Raw genomic sequence first — 26,028 nt, 5'->3', positions numbered from 1 at the left:
ATAATGTCCAAGACACAAATACACAGTGAAAGATTATTCACCAAGATCTTGGCAAAGGAGTATCTTCATGAAACTCCTAGCTGGTAGAGGTCTTGCAAGTCAGTTCTAGTTCTTGGCTCCAAAGGATCTACAATGACCCCCTTTACTGTTTCTCCTCAGGTCCTTCCTATTCCTCTCCTTACAGATGTTCCCAAGTTTCCTTCCAGCAAACTGAATCATGGCCCCTGGGGCTAATGTCTTCCCAATGGCACTCAAGGTCCACATTGGGGTGCTGGTCTGACTCGGCACTGGATGTGGGCAGACTCCTTACCATTCTTCAGCTCCAATTCCACATTTTCAATACCTAGTGAGGAACCACCCAAGTGGATAATCTGCCTGAACCTTTCCCGTTCCTGAACAGGAAGAGCCTTGGTGCTTGTAGAGCAGGTATTAAACCAAATGTACCATCTCTTAAAATTAGTTCCTCCTACCCATTTCCATAAAGGCACCAGTATTTTCCCAGTCATCTGTCTTAATATAGGCATACTGCAGAGATATAGTGGATTTAGTCCAGACCATTGCAGTAAAATGAGTACCATAATAAAGTCAAATGAATACAAAAGTTTGTTTACACTGTACTGTAGTCTATTATGTACAATAGCACTATGTCTAAACCACCTTAATTAAGAAATAATTTAAAAATGCTATCACCTGAGCTTTCAGTGAGTTGTGATCACTGATGATGATGAATAATAATAAAATTCAAAATACTGCAAAAATTACCAAATGTGACAGAGAGACACAAAGTGAGCAAATGTTATTTGAAAATAGTGCTGAGGGGTGCCTGGGTGGCTCAGTGGGTCAAAGCCTCTGCCTTCAGCTCAGGTCATGATCCCAGGATCCTCTGCTTGGCGGGGAGCTTACTTCCCTTTCTCCCTCTCTGCCTGCCTCTCTGCTTACTTGTGATCTCTGTCTGTCAAATAAATAAATAAAATCTTAAAAAAAAAATAGTGCTGAGAGACTTGCTCAATGTAGGGTTGCCACAAACCTTAAATGTGTAAGAAACGTAATTATCCGCAAAGCACAATGTAAAGCATAATCAAATGAAGTGTGCCTGTATTCTGAAATCATTTGTTATTCCCCATCCCCCAACACACATTGCTAAACCTTGTAGATTCTGGAGTTGTAATGTCTCTTATCATCTCTCTCTCCCATTTAATTTTCTTCGTAATCATTTTAGTTCACTGCCTCATTGCTCTTTGGTTAACTACACTATCACTACTGGAGAGTTTGAGAAATCATTTTCATAAACGTGGGCAAGAATAAGAATGCAAGAGAGTACTGAAAAGCACTGGAATCACCGACAGCAAACTAGTTCTTTAAGAAGTTTGCTAAGTAAATGGATGGATTGTCTAAGGGAGGTCTGTGAAGTTAAGGACAAAGGATAGGTTTTTCTGTTTTATTTTTTAAACTTCAAAGACAAATAAGCAGTTGTAGGCAGGAGGGAAGGAGTCAACACAGAGAAAGGATGGTTTCCTAATTAATCTCATTCATACATTAATTCACTCAATCAGTGTCAGCTATTTTTTATAAATCTATAATTAGGCACAATGCTAAATAGTGGGTATATAAGGGTGAATAAAATCAGACAAAGAACCAGCCCCTAAAATCTTCAAGTGAATGACGGAGGCAGATATTAATCAAGTAATCATACGATTAAGTATAAAACTGAAAACAAGTGTAGGAAAGGTAAGTGCACGGTGTTATCAAAGCCTATTTGTAAAGGTATCTATTCTAGTCAGGGAACTCACAAAGGAAGAGAGGAAGGAAGAATATTCTGGACAGAAGGAACAACCAGTGTCCTACAGTGAGGGTGTGATGAGAAGGGCTGAAAGGTCGTCAGTGTTCTGGGAAAGAGAACACGGGAGGGTGGGGTGAGAGGAGGCTAGAGAAGAAGGGGCTGTACTACTCAGGGCCATGTAGGCCACAAGAAGAGCAGTTGGAAGCTTGTGAAGGACTGGTGAAGGACTGGTAGAAGCCAGGATCAGACGTGACTCCACTTCTCTGCAACACTAATCTCCTAAAGTGCAGGTTTCATGACATTAGTAGTCTGCTCAAAACTTAAATGACTTTCACTGTCCACTGAAGTACATTTTTCTGCCATGAAAGGATCTATCTCTATGGTAGACCCAACTTGCCAACCATTCTTTCCAGTTATTTTATTCTCTTCACCAAATCCCTTCTTTTTGCTTTTTTGTCCATGTTAGAGGTACCTCCTAAAATGCCCTCACCTTTTTTTTTTTTAAGATTTTATTTATTTGAGAGAGAGTGAGCAGCGAGAGAGCATGCTCAAGTTGGGGGAAGGGACAGAAAGAGAGGGAGAAGCAGACTCCCCACTGAGCAGGGAGCCTGATGATGTGGGGCTCAGTTCAAGAACCCTAGGGATCATGACCTGAGCCCAAGGCAGACCCTTAACTGACTGAGCCACCCAGGTGCCCTATAAAAATAAGTTTTATAACAATTGTGCTTACAGAATCCTCTACAATTCGTGGGCCTTTTCCCCCTCACTTTTTACATTTTATTCTAGGAATAAGTCTTGTCAGTGAATTGGGATGTCTAGAAAGCTGCTCATGTGAATTTTAGCTTCTTTATTCAGTTCACATTTAAGAAAATTTTTTAAGTGGTTCTCAAATATCATTTTCCTCTTTTACTTCCCACTTTTTTTTTTTTTTTTCCATTTACTAAGGAACAGATCTCAAGTGTTCCTTGATAAATCTTCTTTAAACTACATACAGTGCGGGCGCCTGGGTGGCTCAGTGGGTTGAGCCGCTGCCTTCGGCACAGGTCATGATCTCAGAGTCCTGGGATCGAGTCCCGCATCGGGCTCTCTGCTCAGCAGAGAGCCTCCTTCCCTCTCTCTCTCTCTGCCTGCCTCTCCATTTACTTGTGATTTCTCTCTGTCAAATAAATAAATAAAATCTTAAAAAAAAAAAAAATAAACTACATACAGTGGGACACCTGGATAGCTCAGTCAAGTGTCTGCCTTCGGCTCAAGTCATGATCCCAGCATCCTGGGACTGAGTCCCACATCAGGCTCCTTGCTCAGAGGGAGCCCACTTCTCCCTCTGCCTGTTGCTCCCCCTCTTACTCTGACAGACAGACAAACAAACAAACAAACTAGATATGGTATGGCAACCTTAGTTTCTTTTCTGAGATAGTATTATCCTGTTGTTAGCTAAAGGACTGATAAATACCTGACTTGTAGCTCTGATTTTTCTTCTTCTTCTTCTTCTTCATTTTTTTTTTTTTTAAGATTTTATTTTATTTATTTGACAGACAGAGATCACAAGTAGGCAGAGAGGCAGGCAGAGAGAGAGAGAGAGGGGAAGGGAAGCAGGCTCCCTGATGAGCAGAGAGCCCAATGTGGGACTTGATCCCAGGACCCTGGGATCATGAGCTGAGCTGAAGGCAGAGGCTTTAACCCACTGAGCCACCCAGGCGCCCTGATTTTTCTTCTATCTAAAGAGTTGGGTTAGTCTTTGTTTGTGTCTCATTCCATGAAAATCAATATAAGTAGAGCCTATATACGCCAGAAAAGGAAAAGAGACCCACACTTCATTGTAACATCGTAACTATAGATCATTGTGGAAGCTGGCATCTATACATTAATTGAAAAGGTTCCAAATATTTAGAAATTTTAATTAAAGCATAGACAACAGAGGTGTATTGAGTAGCTGCTACTGGTAAGGCTGTATTTTAGGCACTGTGGGGGATACAAAGACTAAACCAAGCCTCTGCACTCAAAGACTTCATAGCCTGCTGGATGCTGAGGAAAGGAGGAGGTGAATGTGTGCACAGGTAACCTCAGTAAAAAGTTAAATATATCAAATGGCAAAAAAGAAGCACAGATTATTGAGAGTTTCAAAGAAGCAAAATACCTCAACTAGAAAGATTAAAAAAAAAAAAAAAAAAGAGGGTTTCACAGAAGTGTGGTTTGTGATGGGCCCAAAGGATAGAAAGGGTTTCAAGAAATAGAAAGGAAAGGATGAGGGCATTCTGAGGTGCCTGGGCGGCTCAGTCAGTTAAGCGCCTCCCTTCTGCGCAAGTCATGATCCCGGGGACCTGGGACTGAGCCCCACATCAGGCTCCCTGCTCACCAGAGAGTCTGCTGCTCCCCCTGCTTGTCTTCATTCTCTTTGTCGAATAAATAAACAAACAAAATCTAAAAAAGACCCCACCCTCACCCCCCATATTTTTACATTAAAAACAATCAACATACACATTTTATTTTGCTTTTCACCACCCTAAGTATAATGCTGAGGTACTAAATCACTCCATTGTTTCCTCTGCATCCTCAGCTTTGATGTGGAGAGCAATATAATGTCAGCTAATATAATGTCAGTCTGTAGTAGAAAGAGACTAAAGGAATCTGGAGGGGTGTTCCTCCCCTTGACTTAAACAAGTACTCCATAATCTTTCTACAGAAAGAGTGACTAGCTGTATCATTCAAAGAATTTCTTTGCCAAGCTCAATGACTAAGATCATTAAGTAATAATACTTAGGCAGAGTCACCATGGTTCTTTATCAGTAAAATTAAACTGTTTTCTAGGCTAAATATGCTCATCCTCACTGTCTCTTTCAGTAGCCTTTTAAACACTGCATTTGAATAACTTCTTACTTACAACATCTCATAGTTGAATTCACACTACTAAATTGACTTAACCTGGATATAGCCTAATCCCTCATTTTGCCAACAAGAAAAATCATGCAAAATGAGGTTAAGAAACTTGTGCAAGGCTATACTGCCTGTGCAAGGAGAAAAAAAAAAGGATAAAATCCAGAATGAGACTGAATTTGGGGTTTTAAAAGCCCTTCCATGGCTAACGGTAGTCTGTATGGTAAGCGAATTATATTTCATAAAAGTACTGTAATGATTAATAAAAATTACTGACATGCCTTTAAATTGTACTTACTTTAACCTGGACAAAAGCTAAAGTCCCCAAATCAAGAGGCATGTGAGGTTTTAACTATTAAGGACTTCCAAGAAAAATAAAGAAGAAAAGAAGAATGTACCATGAAGAAATATGTCATTATGGGCTTTCTACTTCATAGCTATTATCTAGGAAATGGAGATTAAAAACTTTGATTATAAAAGACTATGCTAGCCAAATAAAATAAAATGTTTTTCTTATACCAGATGGTTTATGCCCTGATAATGTTTGTATTTAGTGCTTTAGGATTACCTATTAATAAGGAAGCAGGGATGCTTTCCATTGATATTTCTAATTCAAAGCAAACAAGTTCTTTGTAACTCACTTCGTAGTGATGTATTACACAGGTTTGTTTAAAGGGCTGGGCTGTAGTGACTTTAAACTTTATATCTAAATCCTGCTTGTGATAGATCTCTAAGAGCAATTTTGTAGATGAGAGTTGGAAAGCTTTTCTTCATAATTGTTGCTATGTAACAATTCTCTCAGAAGAGTGGTTGCAATTTTTTTTTTCAAAGCTCTAACATTGAAATGGAACCAACCAGTGGTGTCCATATGCAACATTACTTCATTCTTACAGTGCAGAACCCTGAGGCTAGGGATAACAATGCCTCTAAGACTCTAGCTTCCTAGCCTCCCCAGGCCTGTCCTCTCAGTGATCAGTGAACTCCATCAGGATGTGAAAATATCATTGGTAGATACAGAAACGGACTCCTCAAGTAAAGCCTTTGACTGGCAAGGGCCATGTGCTTGCTACCTACAAGTCACCAGTGCTGTCACTATTCCTGCTGGGGATGAGAAGCAAGAGGGAACATCTTTTTGTTGAGGATCCCTGGTGATTTAATATGCATTGTGGCCTGAAGCTGGGGACTCTCAGCTACTTGTGGTTAAAAACACTAACATTATAAAATTGTCAAAAATATGAGGAATTCTGAGGAGAAAAAAATCACTGGCTTTGGTTAAAATTTAAACAAGTATTTTTTCTTTAGAAAATATCTGGATTCGCAGAGTAAAATTTCTTCAATTTAAAAATATATTTTTCTTTTATAAACTCTCAGCAATGTATGGGGGAGGGAGGTTAGAAATAGTTCAATTATTATTTAATCCTCAGTAAACAAATACTTAAACTTCACAATGACAATGGTACTGTGATAGTAGACACTGCAAGATAAATCCAAGATTTACACAAGAAAAAAACCAAACAAACAAAAAGGAATTTTATGGATACTGAGAAATCAAAAAAACAAAACAAAACAAAACCACACGTGTTGATTCAGACATTCAATTTATATGGTCTTATAATTCAACACCACACTCTTTCTGAAAGGGTGGGGGGGTCCTAAGTAGTTGTTTTGCATATTAAGGAAAAATTCCTAAAACATAACAAATTGATATTACAAGTCCATGAAGATCTAAAATCACTCAAAATAGGCATGTTAAGTTTTAGAAAAACTGCAAATATAAGCCTCTAAAATGACTACTGGGTATGAGGTAAGAAGAGAAGACCTTTACAGTTACATTTATGGAGCCCTCAGTGGAAATTTAAAATGGTGAAGCCACCTTGGAAAACAGGCTAGCAGTTCCTCAAAAGATTAAACAAAGAAGCTAACATATGACGGTAACTCTACTTTCAGGTATATATACAAGAGAACCGAAACACATGTTCATACCAAAACTTGTACACAAATGTTCACAATAGTCAAAAAGTAGAAACAACCTAAATGTCCATCAGCTGATTAGTGTATAAATAAAATGTGGTATATCTATAAAATGGAATATTACTCAAGACATAAAAGGAATGAAGTACTTTTATGTGCTACATTAATGAACTTAGAAAACATGTTAAGTGAAAGATGCCTGACATAAAAAAGGCCACATATTATATCATCCCATCTGTATAAAATGTTCAAAACAGGTAAATCCATAGATACAGAAAGTAGATTAGTGGTTGCTTAGGGGATGAAAGAAGAGGAAATTGGGACTAAGTTAACAGATATGAGGTTTCATTTTGGGGTGATGGTAATGTTCTGGAATTAGACAGTGATGACCATTACATAATATAGTGAATATACTAAAAATGAGTGAAGGGTTCACTTTAAAATGGTGAATTTCCACTGAAAAGAAATTTAAAAAAAAATTTAAAAAGTTAACTTCATAGTAAAAAAAATGGTGAATTTCATGTTAAATGAATTTATATCTCAATAAAAACTCAATTAAATATTAAAAATTCCATAATTATAAGGAAAAATAAAAAGTTATTTCAATGACCTGCCATTATGGTCTCAGCTATTCAGAACCAAACTGGAAACGTTAGAAGAAAGGCCTTGGAATACTTCTGAAAACCAATAAATTTCTAAGGAATCATCTCTTCGTTTTTCATGGTATGCTCACAAACTTTGTAAGGAAATTAGTGATGTGGGCTAAAAAAACAATCTGCCGAGGCAAAAAGCCTTAGTCACATCTTTCTATTCATGCCTGGTACCCTAGGGATGTGACTCTCCTAAGTGTCTATCTGTATGATGGTTACCTAAAGTGGCTGCCCATATCCAGTGAAGGCTTTCGTTTAGTGATCATGGTCAAGTTGAGCTTGTTTAAATACCATTTCTTAGGACTTAACATGCTACTCCCTAAACGATGGGAATACTGAAAGCTTTTAGGGGGAATAAACTATTGCATGGTCTCTGCCTAGGAAGTGGGCCACAGTTCACTGGAAACAGACAGTTCAGATAAATAAAATGAAAGTAGACATTTTTGGAGATGATCTTGAAAGCTTTCCATTAGAGAACATCAAAGGCATTAAACTAGCAATAGCATGTATCCATGTTAGACTACCACAAGTCACCCTACCTTCTCTAAGTAATACAAAGTATTCATCTCCTTTGTTAGATAATCAAATCATTCCCATGGAACAACACTTACCCCATTCTCTGGCTACCCACTAAAAGACATTCAACTCCTATGCTACAATTAACCACAGATTGTCATAATACAAAGTAGTGGCTATTTACAAAGATTAGTTTTGGTGGAAAAGTTCCATTTTAAATATGCAAAGTCAGTGGGGAAACAGATTCCCATTTCTGGCACGTGGGCCACACATAAAGTAAATTAGGCCTTAATTTAATTAATCTGCTTCTCTATAGTTAATTGCTTCTCCATAGCCCTCTATATGGTCTCCCCTTGGCTGCTAGTCTGGATCTTTCTCTAGACTTCCTCAGCTCTCAGTCAACATCTACAGAGTTCCCTCTTGTGTCATAGGCTGAAATATGAGAGGTCAAAGAAGACTGGGAAAACAAAGAACAAAGGGAAGAGGAAAAGGAGAAAAGGGATCACGCTGATGGGGGTTGTCCTATGGCTATAAAATCTTCTTAGAATACCAGTCAAAATATTCCAAAAGAAACTATCCTGAGTACTGAGACCATGATGAAAAACGATTCTACAGTTTCTGCTTTTCCTCTATTAGGAGAAGGATGAGAATTATGAGGAATATAAAGACAAATGAGGTATCACAAAATGTACTTTAATGTAATTAATTATTATGCCTGCTAATTTGGTATACAAACACATCAAAATTATATAAATACATTAACTAGCTTTACACAATAGAGTACACAGGCACTAAAATATTTATAGCAGACTGTCTATACATTTAAATACATCTTTATAAAAAATCAAGCATCAAGACAATGGAAAGAGGTTAATACTAGAATATTTGTGGGAAAATCAGATTCAACTCTATTATTTCAACATATAGTATGTAAGAGTAAAGTCTGATAAAGTTCAACTAAGGTAAAAAAAATTACTATAAGCAAGTGCTTAAGCAATAACACCAATTACCTGGCTACTTTACTGCATTTCTAATGAGTTATTAAAAAGCAAAAAAAGGGGGCACCTGGGTGGCTCAGTTGTTAAATGTCTGCCTTCAGATCAGGTCATAATCTCAGGGTCATGGGATTAAGCCCCAAATTGGGCTCCCTGATCAGCAGGGCATCTGATTCTTTCTCCCCATCAACCTCTATCCCCCCACCCTGCTTGTTCTCTCTCTCTCTCTCTCTCAAAAACAAAAACAAGAACAAAAACAAAAAACAAAACCTTTAGAACAAAACAAAACAAAAAAATACGGGGTCAATTATCAGTGTTACAGATGTTCTATGTAAGGAGTACTTCAGAATCTTTGCTAATTATAACATTTATTTAATAAATATGAAAGGACTAAAGGGAAATTAATTCCTTCACTGTTAAATAAATGTATACTGTTGAAGCTCTGATTTAAAAGGTCTTTCTGTGTGCTCTTGACAACTATTTAAGGTCTGAGTACAAAGGATAAATATCCAAAAATGTTGTAGTCATATAGGCCATTCGAGTCATATGGAGAAATCTAAATGAAATGGGAATAGGTCATGATGTATTTTTATATAGAATTATATTTCATTGGGGGCGCAAAGATGAAGTGTATAATTTGATTTGATCAATTCCTTCCTCAGATTATATGGGTATACAGTTCCCATCAGTATACACTAACAGATTAAACATTGTGGTTTAAATTTTTCTAATGTTAATACATCTGTGAAATTGCAAGGGAAATTAGGAGGAAAAGATGATATGCCACAGAAACATCAGATTTACTATTAATACAGATGTGAAAATTCAAGAACCAGCCCTCTTTCATTCTTCTGGACTGCCACAATTTTGCTCAAAATATTGATCTTTTTTCCCTCTAACAAGAGTTAAGACTGGTGCCAGTATAGCAAAAATGCTAAGAAAATGTATATTTTCTAATAGTTCTCGAGAGGAATTTTGATATAGCTTTCATACATTAAACAAGTGCTAATAATAACAAAACACTGCAATGTTCATATACAAAGAGTAGTAGCACTGTTATACAATACTTAACAAATTATCTCTTTATATTCATCTACAGTGACTGTAACTGCCATTCAGAATCTTTTTCCTAGCTATAAAGATTTAAAAGAAGTTTACTTTTAACATGAATTCCAGAAACAACTGCAAGTAATGACTAAAAAAATTCCACTGGAAATTTGAGAGTAGATGCAAAGGTTTTCCAATCATAGAAAAATTATTAAAAAAAAGATAATCCCATGTATGCCTATGTTCAATCTTAGCAGCAATAAATTAAAAGGCTGAGGAGGGTGGTTATTGTTCTACAAGTATGTTTGAGTATTTTACTTCCTTTCTCCTTTTATGTGCATGTCTCTTTGGGTGTCTAAGGTCTCCATATTTTTCACTGTGCTTAAGATTCTTTATCCAATGTTGGCCATCAAGCCTGCTTTTTCTTGCAACAACAACAAACTGTCTTTCCCAAAAAGTAACTGTGAACTCTAAGTGGGCAGAAAGAGGGCTACAAATATGAAGTATAATTATACTTTAGTCAATAGGATTAGTATTTACCTATTTTAATTTTATCCCCATCTCGTAAAGTAATTTTGCTCTAAAAGAACAAAAGGACAAAGCTGAGAATGAAGGGGCTTACGAGTTCAGCCAGAGATTCTTTGGGGGAAGAAAATGAAAAGCTAAAGGGAACTTTCTGAGAAAAGAGGAAGTAAATAATACTGGGACAGGAGACAAAAGTCTTAGAAGTTGATGACCAAAGAATAAGGGGATTCAGTCCGTGAGGACATAGAAGGTGCAATGAAGAATGGAAGGGATCAGGAATAACCTGCAGGGAGGGTCAATGGCAAAAGTTATTGAGAAAATAATACCTGAAAGGCAAAAACCAAGAAAGTTTCAGCTGATTTGGTGTCTACAGTGACCAAGGATTTTAAAAAAGAAGTCAGAGGAGCCCTAACTGGACAGGATTTTAGCTGTGCAGGCAACAAAAGGACCAAAGACCAGGAGAAAGATGGACAGTTCTAGCTATGGGTTAATGTATAATGAAAGAGAAGGATACAAGGTGACTGACAAAAGGAACTAGTCAGTGTTTACTGCTACCTCAAGACTGACCACATAACGTTCAACATGCAATACAAGTAAGATGTGCGCAGTCTGTTTCTTAACTTCAATAAAGTTACTATTTTTATGGGTCATTGACCCTTGAATTAAGAGGTTCCCTATACTATATCCAAAGTTAGGGAAGTCAAAATGTGCCTAAGAGGATTAGCAAAGCTTTCAATTTTTTGTGCCATATGGGGGCCTTTATTAAAATCAAACACTAGAAGTTTATTTTTGTGTGGAATAATCACTTGAAATTTTAATGGCATACTCAGTAAGCAGCTGCTCATTAAGATAATACTTCCAGTTACTGGCTTAGAAAGCAAGATTCTGAGATTACTGCTTGGCACAGGCCTGTGACTTGTCAACCAAAAAAGTTACTTCCTCTTTACAATAATGAATTGCAGAAGTACAGTTAAACAGTTATCTATGAGGGTTTATTGGCAGGCATAGGATATGGTGGGTGAGCAGAGATACTGATATTTTTTTCTGCTAGTGACCAAAATATTTACAAATTTCATAAAATGGAAAGAACTTTCTAAAAAATTACTAAGATCTGTTTCACAAATAACCAATTCAACTGGAACACTGAATAGTAGAAATGACAAAAGATTTGTTCTTATGGTTGATAAAAAATTTATATCAGGGCATTCAAGTAAAGTTATTTTCTGTGTTCTGATTTAATGAATCATGTGAGTTGTATCTGGCTGGGTGACACAGATGCTGGCTCACTGAAGCCTACTCTAATGCCTCCCAGCACAGCCTTCCTTGGGACAGTGAAGCCAGAGCAACATGTCAGACTGAAGAAATATCAAAGAAAGAGAAAGCAGGGCTGGAGATGCTATGAGGTTGGCTCATAACACATCTTGACCTGTGTGTCCAGTAAGTATTCAATGTCCTATGGGCTTCAATGACCTAACAAGCACCAAGTAGCAACAGTAATGCAGTAATGAATGGTCCTCAAAAGAAGACTTGCAATTCAAGCTGAAAAACACTACACTTACTAGATGGCTTTAACCCTACTGAAAGACAGCTTTAGAAACCACTAGTGATTTCTTAAAAGGTGAATGAGTATTAAATGTTTTATATATGCTTGTGTAGTACCTACTTGAGTTCCTTTACACCTGTCTGATTTTAAAGATGTGTATTAGTTTGGATATTAAAACCTTTCCAAAGCTATTAATAATAAAATATGTTAAAAAATGAAATAGCATTAAATATGTTGGTAAAACTATAGTTATAAATAATGAGACCCATTCAATGTTAAAAAAAGCTTTTTTTTTTAAAGATTTTATTTATTTATTTGACAGACAGAAATCACACATAGGCAGAGAGGAAGGCAGAGAGAGAGGAGGAAGCAGGCTCCCTGCTGAGCAGAGAGCCCAATGCGGGGCTCGATCCCAGGACCCTGAGATCATGACCTGAGCCGAAGGCAGAGATTTTAACTCACTGAGCCACCCAGGTGCCCCCCCCCAAAATGCATTGTTAAAAATGAAATTAAAGGACTATTCCATATATATTCCACATGGAGATGATCTCCTCTTTCAAAAGATAACAAATAATACTTGTGAAGAAAAAGGCCCTCAGAAGAAAAGATGGTAAAAAAGATAAAGAGAATAATTAAAGCTTATCAAAATATTGGCATATCGCTTTACATGAAAGTTATTTCATCACATACTAAAGGAAAGCAAGGTACAAAATAGAGGTACATTTTCTAAATATGCTTATAAAATCAATGAATAACTTGGTTTTTCCCCGAATTAAAATCCTATTTAGTATTTAGAATTGAAATCTGAAGGAGTACTCACAATGACAGCAACACCACAGCAATTAAGGTCCACTCTGCAGGTTTGTGTATAATATTTCTATTTGTTAATCTGTAAGATAGAAAGATAAAGTTTACCAAAGAATTGTTACCTTTAAATACACAAACTATCTATTTTTAAATAAAATCATATTTATGACATTATGTGTTAAAGAGCACTACTTTCTTTTTATGTTTGATAGGAGTCAGCAGTACAGAACTGTGGCTTAATCTTCAGCAACTGATAATGACCATCTTTTTTTTTTTTTAAAGATTTTATTTATTTATTTGACAGACAGAGATCACAACTAGGCAGAGAGTCAGGTGGAGAGAGAGGGGGAAGCTCCCTCCTGAGCAGAGAGCCCAATGCAGGGCCTCGACTCCAGGACCTGAGCTAAAGGTAGAGGCTTAACCCACTGAGCCACCCAGGTGCCCCTGATAATGACCATCTTAAAAGAAAGTGCTCCAGCTCCACTTCTATATATTTATAGCAATTTATAAGAATGTTACTGGTAGACATGATGGGAATATAGGAACAATATGAGCAACTAAACTGCATGGTTTATTAAAATATACACAACAGTTCCCTGTAACCATTATCTTCTGTATTTTCCCCCAATAAATTTTTTCATTTAAATTAACAAACTAATAGGCAATTTCTAATTTTTTTTTTTAAAGATTTATTTATTTGACAGAGAGAAATCACAAGTAGACAGAGAGGCAGCCAGAGAGAGAGAGAGAGAGAGGGAAGCAGGCTCCCTGCTGAGCAGAGAGCCCGATGCGGGACTCAATCCCAGGACCCTGAGAAGGCAGCAGGTTAATCCACTGAGCCACCCAGGCGCCCGGCAATTTCTAATTTTAATTCATCTTTTTCACCTTCCTACCTTGTGCTAGGTTGGCAGCAGGCACCGAAGGGATGTCATAACCCATAATTTACAGTAAGAGTCGACAATAAATTACAAGACTAAGTCTTTAACAAAAAGAGTTTTATGATACGAAGGTGCACCAGCACCCCAGTGTTTATAGCAGCAATGTCCACAATAGCCAAACTATGGTAAGACCCCAGATGTCCACTGACAGATGAGTGAATAAAGACGTGGTATATATATATATATATATATGGAATACTACAGCCATCAAAAAATGAAATCTTGGGATGCCTGGGTGGCTCAGTTGGTTGAGCGGCTGCCTTCGGCTCAGGTCATGATCTCAGCGTTCTGGGATCGAGTCCCGCATCGGGGTCCTTGCTCGGCAGGGAGCCTGCTTCTCCCTCTGCCTGCCACTCTGTCTGCCTGTGTTTGCTCGCTCGCTCTCTCTCCCTCTATCCCTGACAAATAAATAAATAAAATCTTTAAAAAAAAAAAAAAAGAAATCTTGCCATTTGCAGTGGAGGATGGAACTACAGGGCATTATGCTAAGCAAAATAATTCAATCAGAGAAAGACAATTATATGATATCATTCATATGTGGAATTTAAGAAACAGAACAGAGGATCATAGCAGAAGAGAGGAAAAAATAAAACAAGATGAAATCAAAGAGAGAGACAAACCATAAGAGACTCTTAATCACAGGAAACAAACTGAGGGTTGCTGGAGGTGTGGGGGAGGGAGGGATGGGGTAACTGGGTGATAGACATTGGGGAGGTTATGTGCTATAGTGAGTGCTGGTTATTATATAAGACTGATGAATCACTCTACCTCTGAAACCAATATTATATTATATGTTAATTAACTGAATTTAAATTAAAAAAAAAACTTTTAAAAAATTAAATTAATTCTAACACTTAGCAGTTGATAACAAAATACACTGTAGTCAACTTAGTTTCTCAAAAACCATTTGGAAAAACTGCTCTAAATAAAAAATGATATAAATCAGTAAGAAAAAAAAGACAGCCAATGATATCTGATAAAGGACTGTTACCAAAATAGACAAAGAACACTTAAAATTTAATAGGCAAACAATAGCCCAATTAAAAAATGGGCCAAACACCTTTACAGACATCTCACCAAAGATAAACAAATGGCAAAAAGGCAGATGAAAAGATGCTCCACTTAGTATCTCATAAGAGAACTGCAATAAAAAATGAAACTGAGATACTGCTATATACCAATCGCAATGGCCAGAATCTTGAACATTGACAAAACCAAATGCTGAATCAAAATCCATCCACAAGAGTCATACATTTGCTACAAATGATAAACCTACACTGACATCATTATCACATTGGTCAAATGTTTGGCTCTGTAGTAAGGATGTGGAGCAACAGGAACTCTTATTCATTGCTGACAGGAATGCAAAACAGTACACCAACTTTGGAAGAGTTTGTCGCTTTCTTATAAAACTAAACATACTCCATCATCTGATCAGCAATCATGTTCCTTGGTGTTTACCCAAAGGAGTCAACAACTTATGACTATAAAAAACCTGTGCATAGATGTTTATGGCAACTCTATTTACAACTTCCAAAACTTAGAAGGAACCAAAATGTCCTTTAGTAGGCGAATAGAAAATAAGCTGTGGTACATCCAAATAATGGAATATTACTCAGCCCTAAAGATCTACATTCTCAAGATGCAAAAAGACGTGGAAGTGCTTTATTTTATTTTTTTACAGATTTTGATTTACTTGTCAGAGAGAGAGAGAGAGAGAGATCACACAAGTGCATAAGCAGGGGGAATGGCAGGCAAAGGGAGAAGCAGGCTCCCCACCAAGCAAGGAGCCTGACATGGGACTCAATCCCAGAACCTTAGGATCATGACCTGTGCTGAAGGCAGACATTTAACAGACTGAGTCACCCACGTGTCCCAAATGGAGGTGCTTTATATACATATTACTTATGTGAAAGAAGCCAGTCTAAAAAGGCTACATACCATATAATTCCAACTATATGACATTTGGGAAAAGGCAAAACTATGGAGATGATAAAAAGATCAGTGGTTGCTAAGGGTTGTGGAATGGGGGTGGGGAAAAGTAGCAAATAGGTGGAGCACAGAGGTGCTTTAGGGCAGTGAATGATACTATAATGATAGGTACGTGTCATACAGTCATCCAAACCTATAGATTATATAATACCAAAAATGAACTCTAATGTAAATGGTGGACTCTGGGTGACAATGATGTCGATGTAGCTTCATCAGCTGCAGCAAATGTGTAACTCTGGTTGGGAGGTTGCAAATGGGGGAGGCTACGCATATGTGGGGACAAGGAGTATTACAGGGAATCTCTGGACCTTTTTCTCAATTTTGCTACAAACTTAAAACTGCTCTTAAAACATAGTCTTTTAAAAAAACCCAGCCAATAAACAAATAGACAAAGGATATAAGCAGGCAATTTACGGAGGAGGAAAGTTGAACAGTCAGTAAATATTTGAATAAGAGTTTAATTTCACCAGCAAACATTGAATAAGAGTTAAATTTCACTAGTAATCTGGAATACTAATATAAAAGCAATAATATAAAATATAAAAGCAATAATTCACTCCATCACATTGGCAAAAATAAAATACTGATAACACCAAAGGTTGGTGAGAATATGAATAGCATTTTTAATCTACTTGATGTGAGCAATCAAACAACAATTTGGCAATATCTAATAAAGCTGAAATGCTTATGAACAGCTCAACTATTTCACTTCTAGATAAAAACCCTAAACAAACTCTCACTTATGTTTATGGAGATATGTATAAAGGTAGTTAATGTGCTTGTAATAGGAAAAAATCATAAATTGTGGCATTTTTATGGAATGTTGAAAAGTCAAAATGATGAATGAACTAGACTTACGTATTTTGTTCATCACAATTTGGAAGACAGCAAGTATGGTATCACATTATATAACTCAAGAACAGACAATAACTCAGTATTATTTATGGATACACACAAGTAGAAGTATAAAAACAAAGACTAGAAAGACATGTATCAAATTCACAGTATCAGTTGCTTCTGGAGGAGGGAAGGAGAATGGATTGGGAAAGAGAACAAAGGGGAATTCACGTCAGGGCCTTTGCATTGGTTATTCCATTGTCTGAAACTATCTTCCCCAGGTTAGTTTTCTTGCCACCTTCAGCAAAGATAAGGCTATCTGGACCACCACATTAAAAAGTGAAACTTCTAGGGGCACCTGGGTGGCTCAGATGGTTAAGCATCTAACTCTTGATTTTGGTTCAGATCATGATCTCAGAGTGGTGAGATCAACCCCTCTTGTAGGGCTCTATGCTCAGTGGGGAGTCGGATAGAGAGTCTCTCCTTCTCCCTCTGCTCACATGTGCAGGTTTTCTCTCTCTCAAATAAATCTTTTTTAAAAAAGATTTTATTTATTTATTTGACAGACAGAGATCACAAGTAGGCAGGAAGGCAGGCAGAGAGAGAAGGGGAAGCAGGCTCCCCGCTGAGCAGAAAGCAGGATACGGGGCTCGATCCCAGGACTCTGGGATCATGACCTGAGCTGAAGGCAGAGGCTTTAACCCACTGAGCCACCCAGGCACCCCTCAAATAAATAAATCTTAAAAAAAAGAAGTGAAGATTCCTTCCACTTCCTATGCCCAGACTCCTGACTCCCATATCCAGCTATATATTTTTTTCTCCTATTCCAGTTATCACTTTTTCTTTTTTTAAGACTTATTTTATTTACATCGGAAAGAGTGTGTGTGGAGGAGGGGAACATAAGCAGACTTCAGGCTGAGCTCAGAGACCAAAGCATGGCTGGAGCCCAACATAGGGCTCAATCCCACAACACTGAGATCAGACCTGAGCTGAGACCAGGAGTCGACATTCAATTGACTGTGCCCCTCCCAGGCACCCTTCTACTATCACCTTCTAACATATATAGTTATTGTTTACTATCTGTTTGGTTTTTTGGCCTGTGGCAGGAATCTATATGTTCTTCACCTATTTACTTCAGATTGATTTCTTGGGTGTTCAGAAAAATTTGATATTTATCTAGCTGTGTTTGAGGGATGAGGCAAGCATAGCAGTCCCCCTACTACTCTGCCTTCTTAACTCTTTTCTCATCAATTATTTATTCCAAATGCCCAGAACAAGGTAGGCATTCAATTAATTTTTTCTGAATGACTGACTTAACCTTTAATATTTTCTTTAAAAAATATACATCTGGATCAAATATTACAAAATATTAATATCTATTAATTGAGTAGAGAATATGTGTATCTTTATTATATTAATCTGAATTTTTCCCATAGTTAAAATGTTTTTCAAAAATTTAAAAAGTCCAGAAGATATAAAGTACACTATAGTGGTTAAAAATTCTGACAGAGGGGCGCCTCGGTGGCTCAGTGAATTGGGCCTCTGCCTTCGGCTCGGGTCATGATTTCAGGGTTCTGGGATCGAGCCCTGCATCAGGCTCTCTGCTCAGTGGGGATCCTGCTTCCCCCTCTCTCTCTGCCTGCCTCCCTGCCTACTTGTGATGTCAAATAAATAAATAAAATCTTAAAAAAAAAAAACCCTGACAGACACATGGGTTTGATACTCAGATCGGTCACTTGGCTGTACTTGGGACACATTTAACAGCTATGAAACTTTTTAAAAATTCAATAAAACAGGAACAACATACTACCTACCTTGTAGAGTTCTTGTAAGGACTAAATGTACAAAAGACATCCATGTTGCCAAATTCAATGGACCTTTCTCAGTCCTCATCTTAACCTATTAGTAATATTTGACACAAATGATACTTCCTTTCTCCTTGGGACACTTTCTTTATCTGCTTTCCACCTGCTTGATTTCCCTCCCTCTCACTGGCACTCTTTCTCAGACCTTCTGATTTTGGATAACTCCATGGCCTCTGCCCTTGGGTCTCTCATTTCCTCTATATATGCTCCTTCCCTTGGTGCTATTATCCAATCTCATAACTTTAAATATTAGATAACTTTGTGCTGACAGCTCTCATATTTATGATCTCTAGCCTGGACCCTTTCCTTGAATTCTGGACTTCTATATCTAATGGTCTCCCTGACCTTTCCACTTGACTATGTAATAGGCATCTCAAAACTTAGTATGGCCAAAACTGAGTTCCTCATCTTCCGCCAAAACCAGGTCCTCCTGCAGATAGGTCCACCTCAGTAAATGGCTATGTAATCCTTCCAGAATCCAGCTACTTAGGCCAAAAATCTTGTGGTTAACTTTGGCTCCTTTGACGTCCTGTGCCCAACCAGTCATCAAATCCTGACAGTACTATCTTCAAAAGAGAATTTGATTACTTATTACCTCAAATGCTTTCACCTTGTTCCACTTCATTTCTTGCCTAGATTACTAAGGCAGCATCCTAAATGGTTTTCCTGCCTCTGCCCATCTATTGTAATTCTTTAATCAGCAGAGTGATGTTATTAAAAATGTATATCAGATCATATCATTCCTCTGTTCAGAATCAACCAATTGCTCTCCATCTCACCTGGAATAAAAGTGAATGAATGATCACAGCTATAAGGCCTATATAATCTATACCACATGAGCCCCCCACTTCTCTGACCATATTTATATGTACCTTTGCCTCTGCTCACTTCTCCAGCCTCCTTATCATCCTTAATATTTTATGAATACACCAGGCCTGCTGTACCTAATATATTTTCACAGAGAGCAAGATGGCTTGCTTCTTTACCAATTTTTAGTTCTTTTTATAAATGGCAGCTTCTCCATAAGGTCTTCCCTGACCAACCTATCTGTCACAGACAAAAAAAATCCCAACTACCTCCCCCTATTCAGTACCAATCCTTTTCCATGCTTCTGGGAGAAAAGGAAGAGAATGGAATGAGAAAGGGGAAAGGGCACATCATCTCATAATGATAGTACATGTATTGTTCTTAAATATTTACATATTCATTCTATTAGAATAGTTTCATGAGAGAAGGAATTTTGTCTGTTTTGTTCACTGCTTTGTCTGGAGCAACTAAAACAGAATCTAGCGCATGACCAAAAAGGGTCAAAGGATAAGCATGTAAAACATGGCAAAAACAATTAAAAGTATATTCCTTTCCTTTTTCTTTCTTTTTTTAAAGAAATTCCTTCCTGCTATACATGAATCTCCCAAAGTTAAGCCAAATTTAGGATTTCATGAGTTCATTTACTCATCCACCAAAAAATGTATCAAGTACCTGCTCTGTATCACTGTTTCAGGCACTGAGGAAAACACAAGATCTTTTTGTGTCAAAATACAATTTCAGGGCACCTGGATGGTTCAGTTGTTAAGCGGCTGCCTTCAGCTCAGGTCATGATCCAAGGGTCCTAGGATGAAGGCCCACATCAGGCTTCCTGCTCGGCGGGAGGCCTGCTTCTCCCTCTCCTGTTCCCCCTGCTTGTGTTCCCTCTCTCTCTGTGTCTCTCTCTGGCAAATAAATAGATAAAATCTTTAAAAAAATAATTTTAATTAAAATCAGATTCAGAAAAATATCTTTTTTTAAAAAAATATTTTATTTATTTGACAGAGATCACAAGAAAGCAGAGAGGCAGGCAGAGAGAGAGGAGAAAGCAGGCTCCCTGCCGAGCAGAGAGCCCAAGCGGGGCTCGATCCCAGGACCCCGGGATTATGACCTGAGCCGAAGGCAGAGGCTTTAACCCACTGAGCCACCCAGGTGCCCCAGATTCAGAAAAATATCTTGACTGATATTTACTGATGACAGTAAATCTTTACCAAGCAACTTCTGATGGAACCACTATGGCAGGTAAATCAAAATAACATTGTGGATAAATGACTGTGATGCAATTCAGTGGAAAGGACAGCTCTATTCACAGGGGAAAGATTCTTGAAAGAGCTGAAAAAGCTACTTTATGTGTAAGTTCTAAGAGGCTCTCAACTCTGGCTGCACATTAGAATCACCTGGGGGGCTTTTAAAGAAAACTGATGTCTGGGCCCAACCCTTAATCAAATGAAACTCAATCTCTAGGGGTGGAGCCAGGCATCTGTAGTTGTTAAAAGCTCCCCAGGTAATTCTGATGCACAACTGGTTTGAGAATCACTGTTTTACAAGTTCCTATTATTGATTATCATTTCAAAGGGAAGGATAGGGTTATTTATGTCAACTTTTTTCCACTGCCAGTATTGACTGAAAAGATCTCTCAACATTGGTCTCTGTTATCAATATGGCACTTTTTTTTAGAGACTTCATGAAGAAGTCCTAGCCCACAAATAGTCACATACCTTCTGAAGTTGTTCCTTCTAGAATCTGAAGACCCCATGAGTTATCTTACCAGAGATACTCTATATACTCTAAATAACTGACATTTTCCTAAAAAGTGGCAAAGCCAATTTAAGCAATTTTTATTGAAGCTATAGATTCTGACCTGCAAGTACTAAAGAGTAAAGATTTAAAAAACAATATCAAGGTTTCTTATTTTTGTGTGTGATTAATGATCTTGTAGTTGCATCATTTCCATGCTATCTAATAAGAGTAACCATCTCAGTAATCAGAACAATCATGTCATTTAGATATACTGTTATTACCTGGACATTCACTTTCAAACCTAAACATTCTAGATGAAGTAAAAATGTCCTTATATGTTTTTGTCAGTCAGAAAAATAAAATGTTGCAGTCATCAATGATGCTTGTGAAAACCATTCATTTTATGTGTAAAATAATTAGTAAAGATTTTTGATTAGTAAGCAAAATAGATCACAGTTAATACAAATAGCAAATACATTAAATAGACTACTTTCTTGAGAATGCTGTATCTGGAAAAAATGCTTATATAAATTCAAATATTGTTAGGACAGAATAATAGAGATAAGATTTTATACTAATTCGATCTTTGCAGAACTCTACTATATACCAGAATTCACAACATTAAACAAAATTACTATGGTTAAAAAGGAACAACAGGCCCCCAAATGGAGTCCCTTATGCTAAGACCAAGACTTAACACCTGGACCTAACTGTAGTTTTAGCCTCTCCCAGGAGTGGAGTTTTAAACCCATCAGTCTAGAATTTTCTGATAACCAGTAAGGAGGTAATCTGCATGATAAGACCCTCTGCCTTTCCCTCTAAGGGAAGGTGACCTTGTGAGAAACAATCCCTTAATTTTTTCTTCCTAATAACTTCCTTGTCCTGTCCCATTTCTGCCTACAAATGCCTTCTATTTTGTACAACCCTTCTGAACATCCTTCCATTTGTTAGATGAAATTCTGCTTATTTCATTAATCACTGAATAAAGTCAATTAGCTCTTTAAAAACTGACTTGATTGAATTTTTGTTAACAGCTTTAAGGGCTACATTTTAATTTTATTTAATTACTGCCATTTAAGTTATAAATCTTCAAGAAAATGGCCTATTGGGGAATTCTTAGAATCTTGCGATGATGAATTTATCACATCACTTCAAAATATCCTGAGCTGCAAAAGTACTAAATTATGTAAATAGACATGTAATAATCTTAATACAATCTTTAATCAAAATAAAAATGTTGGGGTGCCTGGGTGGCTCAGTGGGTTAAGCCTCTGCCTTTGGCTCAGGTCATGGTCTCAGGGTCCTGGGATGGAGCCCTGCATCAGGCTCTCTGCTCAGTAGGGAGCCTGCTTCCCCCCACCCCCACCTCTCTGCCTATTTGTGTTCTCTCTCTCTCTGTGTCAAATAAATAAATAAATACTTTGAAAATAATAAAAATGTGAAGACAAAACTGTTAAGAGTAAACTGAGGCACCCTCAACACATTCTGTTGAGTCAAACTTCACAATAAAAGAATCTACAAGAATGTCTTAAAACAACTCCTGAAGTCTTGAGTCTATAAAGGCTAAATATTTAAATATAAAGTGGTACAAATGATCCTCTCAGAAGATAAGGTTTTTTGAGATTTGCCTAAACTATGAATCCTAGATCCTTCTAGTATATATCTTATTGAAAAACAGTTTCCAGAATCACTTCGTGGCACACAAAAATGTTAGTGATGTTTTTAAAGGTGTTGGTTGAAAGTGAATGGCTATTTGGTTTTACTGATATATAGTACAGTGACTGTAAGAGAAATCTAACAGTTAACAATATCAAGAAATAATTTCTGTAGTGTAATTTTAAACTTTTAAAATATTATTACTACTGTTGATAACAATAAACCCTAATAATTATTTACTGGATGAAATGATTCTTCTAATTTAGAAGTTTGTTCAATTTTGGTGCTATCTAGTTTCAGTCATAGGCAAGTAATGATTTTAATATCTGGTCACTGGCATTTGGCCAAAATGTGTATTTGGTGCACCTCTACTGATAGGGTGTTTAGAGGCCTATCCTTATGCTTCTTGGTACAGAACACAGCCTTAGTCTGGGTATTTTCACCATGATGGTTTTAGAAAAATCCCAACTGCTCTGTTTCTTCCTTTCTTTATATTTCTTATCACTTCAAATCCATTCCACACAATTCAATATTAAACTACCCACTGTTTTTGTACTGTTCACTGTGCTCAACTTATTTTCTAACAGGAGAGTTCTTCCTTGAGGGTGGGCATAGTGCTTCTTCTGCATTGCCTATAGTGTGTAGCAGCACAGTGCTGGTCATTTGATCTCTATCTATTAATTCACTAAGATTCAATATGTTACTGGCTAACACCTTTGTGTCTGAGACACCATTTTCCTTCTTAATTTTAGACTACTCTATAAATAAACAATCCAAAACTAACTATATCAAGGTTTGAGCAAAGAAGATCCTGCATTTAATAAAAGATAATGTTTAGTGGAGAAGAAAACAGAATACTATTCTTAGATCTAAGACACTGAAGGTAAGTCACTTTTTTCACGTTTTTGTTAGAAAGCCCTCTTGCTCAACTATAGAACCCAACAGTTAAAATCAGAACTAGACAAGACTTAACATAGTCTTAACAAAACTCATGTCTTAATTAAAACCCAATGTGCTTATTTCTTATTGTACTTTCTTGAGGCATTGATGGAGGTGTTTTGCAATGCTCCAGAACACCCAAACTGCTGGACCAGAAAAGCCATGATAGCAAATGCCTAGGAATAAACCTAGGATAGGAATTCCTAGAGGATTACATCCCACATGTGTCCTTCCCTGCCCACGATTATGGGCTGACCACATACTGATCCTGATCCATGATCATATGCTCCCTGCTGCTTTCCTGCATGGACCTTCCTAAATCTTTCCTCATAAAACTCTAGGAGTCCATCTTGTGCGTGGAGAGACTGATTGTTAAGACTTGCCATCTCCCCTGGCTGCTGGCACCCAAAATAAATCTTTCCCTTTGTCTTTTTCAAACTCTTGTCTCTTTAGTTATTGCCTTCTCTTGGGACAAGTATATCCAAGTTTGTTCAACAAAAGTGTGGGCAAACCCAGCCAGGAGCTATGCTTTTGATTAGTCCAGCCCCCTCGGGATTTCCTAGGATGGAGCAGTTGGCCCTGGGTTTACCCATTCATTTCCTGAGTTGGGGGCTATGATACATTATTAGGGAACACAGTCTTTCTATGGATTCTTCAAGGCAATCACAAGAAGTCAAAAAACTGAGAAGGAAAATTTTAGTATTAACACTGACCTGAAAGTTCGGATAAGATTTTTAAGTTGTGCAGAAATATCTCCTAATGTGATCTGAAGAGGCCCCAAAAGTCCAGGGACTCTGAAAAGAAAAAATTACATTTCCTTTAAAATATAATTTATTTATACAGAAATATTACTTGAGTCTTGCCTAAGTCTGGATTTTCCATAAGTAATAATGGCCTTTAGGTAGAAGCAGTTAAGCTAGCTTCTGACTGATGAGAACTCATGAGAACTCACATTTCATATTAATCCCATATACTCCACCATATAGTCTATGGTACAGTGTGAGGCACTGAAAAATATTATCCTGGCTGCTACCTATATTCTTATACTTGTTTTTCTTACCTTTACTTTCAAATAATTAGATTAAATGGAAAGAACACAAGGCCAGAGGAACTGGACCCCCTAAACTGTCCAATTTAGGAGTATGACCTATTTCTCCTTATGAAATCCTTACAGTGGGAGTAGAAACTGATATATTTCTAGAGAGCAATTTGCCAATACATGTTAACATTGTAAATATGGATATTCTTTGACCCAACAGTTTTACTATGAAAAACCCCTAAAGAAATAATCAGATAAACATAAAAAAGATGCTTATTGCAAAAAGTATTTTTAGTAGTGAAAAATCAAAATAAACTATGATATAAACATACAGTGGAATATAATCAAACCTTTAAAACGAAAACATGAATCTATATTTTTTAGCGCGGACAGATATTCATGTTGTGTTAAGTGAAAAATGCATATGTAGTATTGTCCCATTTTTATAAAAACTTATATATAATGACACTATACATGATAGATAGTATATTTCAAACATTCCTCCCAGAGTTTTAGTGTATTTCATTCCTCCCAGGGTTTATACTATAACAGAGAAAACCAAAGGAAATGAATACACACACACATACATATATATTATGTATGCATCAGGGTTAAATATCAAAATATTAATAGTAGTGACTACTCAGTGGGATTACAGATGATCTTTACTTTCTTTAAACCATTTTGTACTGCCTAAATCTTCTGCAATAAGCATGCATTACTTTTTTTTTAAAACTTATTATAAAATTATAAAGTTTCAGATATATTTCAAAATGGAGAAAATAGCAATAACCACATAAATCTATTCCCAGATTCAACTTCCAATTATTTTGCTAAACTTATTTCATTTTTTTCTTTCCTTCTTAACTTTTTTTGCCAAGTAAATCCCTGATGTCAAGTCATTTGGCGCCTAAATATTTATCTATCTCTAAATACAAGGGCATTTTCTTATATAATAGCAATAAAATTATCATACCTAACCAAATTAACAATTTCTTAATATCATCTAATACATAATACATATTTTATTTTCTTCAATAATCTAAAAAAAAATGCCGTTTACAACTGTTTTGCTCCAATCAGAAACTAAAAAAGTCTTACTTTTACTATTATTATTTTTAAAAAGTCTTACTTTTATAGTGAGAAAAAACTGAAATGCTTTCATTAATAACCAAAAAAATCCTCTATGTCAATAATTACTTTGTTTTTAGTGTTTGTGTGTTTCTGCAAGTTATTCTACCTCTTCTTAAATTTAGTTCTTGGGCCCCTGGGTGGCTCAGTGGGTTAAGCCTCAGCCTTCGGCTCAGGTCATGATCTCAGGGTCCTGGGATCGAGCCCCACATTGGGCTCTCTGATCAGCAGGGAGCCTGCTTCCTCCTCTATCTCTGCCTGCCTCTCTGCCTGTTTGTGATCTCTGTCAAATAATAAATACATATAAGTATCAATAATCCAACCTAACTTTCAAAACCTGTGTAACCACAATCAAGGATTGTTATCTTCTTGTCCTATG

The 26,028-nt window shown here is 37.0% G+C and overlaps 1 protein-coding gene across 6 annotated transcripts in view; it reads right to left on the bottom strand.

Moving 5' to 3' along the window:
- Window positions 1-26,028, bottom strand: part of RPAP2 (RNA polymerase II associated protein 2) — a 101,991-nt gene that overhangs the window by 43,158 nt on the left and 32,805 nt on the right. For 5 of the 6 annotated variants that reach the window (XM_059375383.1, XM_059375382.1, XM_059375386.1 and 2 more), the window contains exons 10-11: window positions 24,193-24,273; window positions 12,722-12,790 (exon numbers count right to left, since the gene is read on the bottom strand). In XM_059375383.1, the coding sequence (XP_059231366.1) occupies window positions 12,722-12,790; window positions 24,193-24,273 (150 nt within the window). Of the gene's footprint in view, window positions 1-12,721; window positions 12,791-24,192; window positions 24,274-26,028 lie in introns of those variants that run through there. The other variant, XM_059375387.1, reaches the window with a different exon arrangement.

This window comes from Mustela nigripes, chromosome 14 (genome assembly GCF_022355385.1).
Source record: "Mustela nigripes isolate SB6536 chromosome 14, MUSNIG.SB6536, whole genome shotgun sequence".
NCBI lineage: Eukaryota > Metazoa > Chordata > Mammalia > Carnivora > Mustelidae > Mustela > Mustela nigripes.
This window is presented reverse-complemented; position numbering and strand designations above follow the sequence as displayed.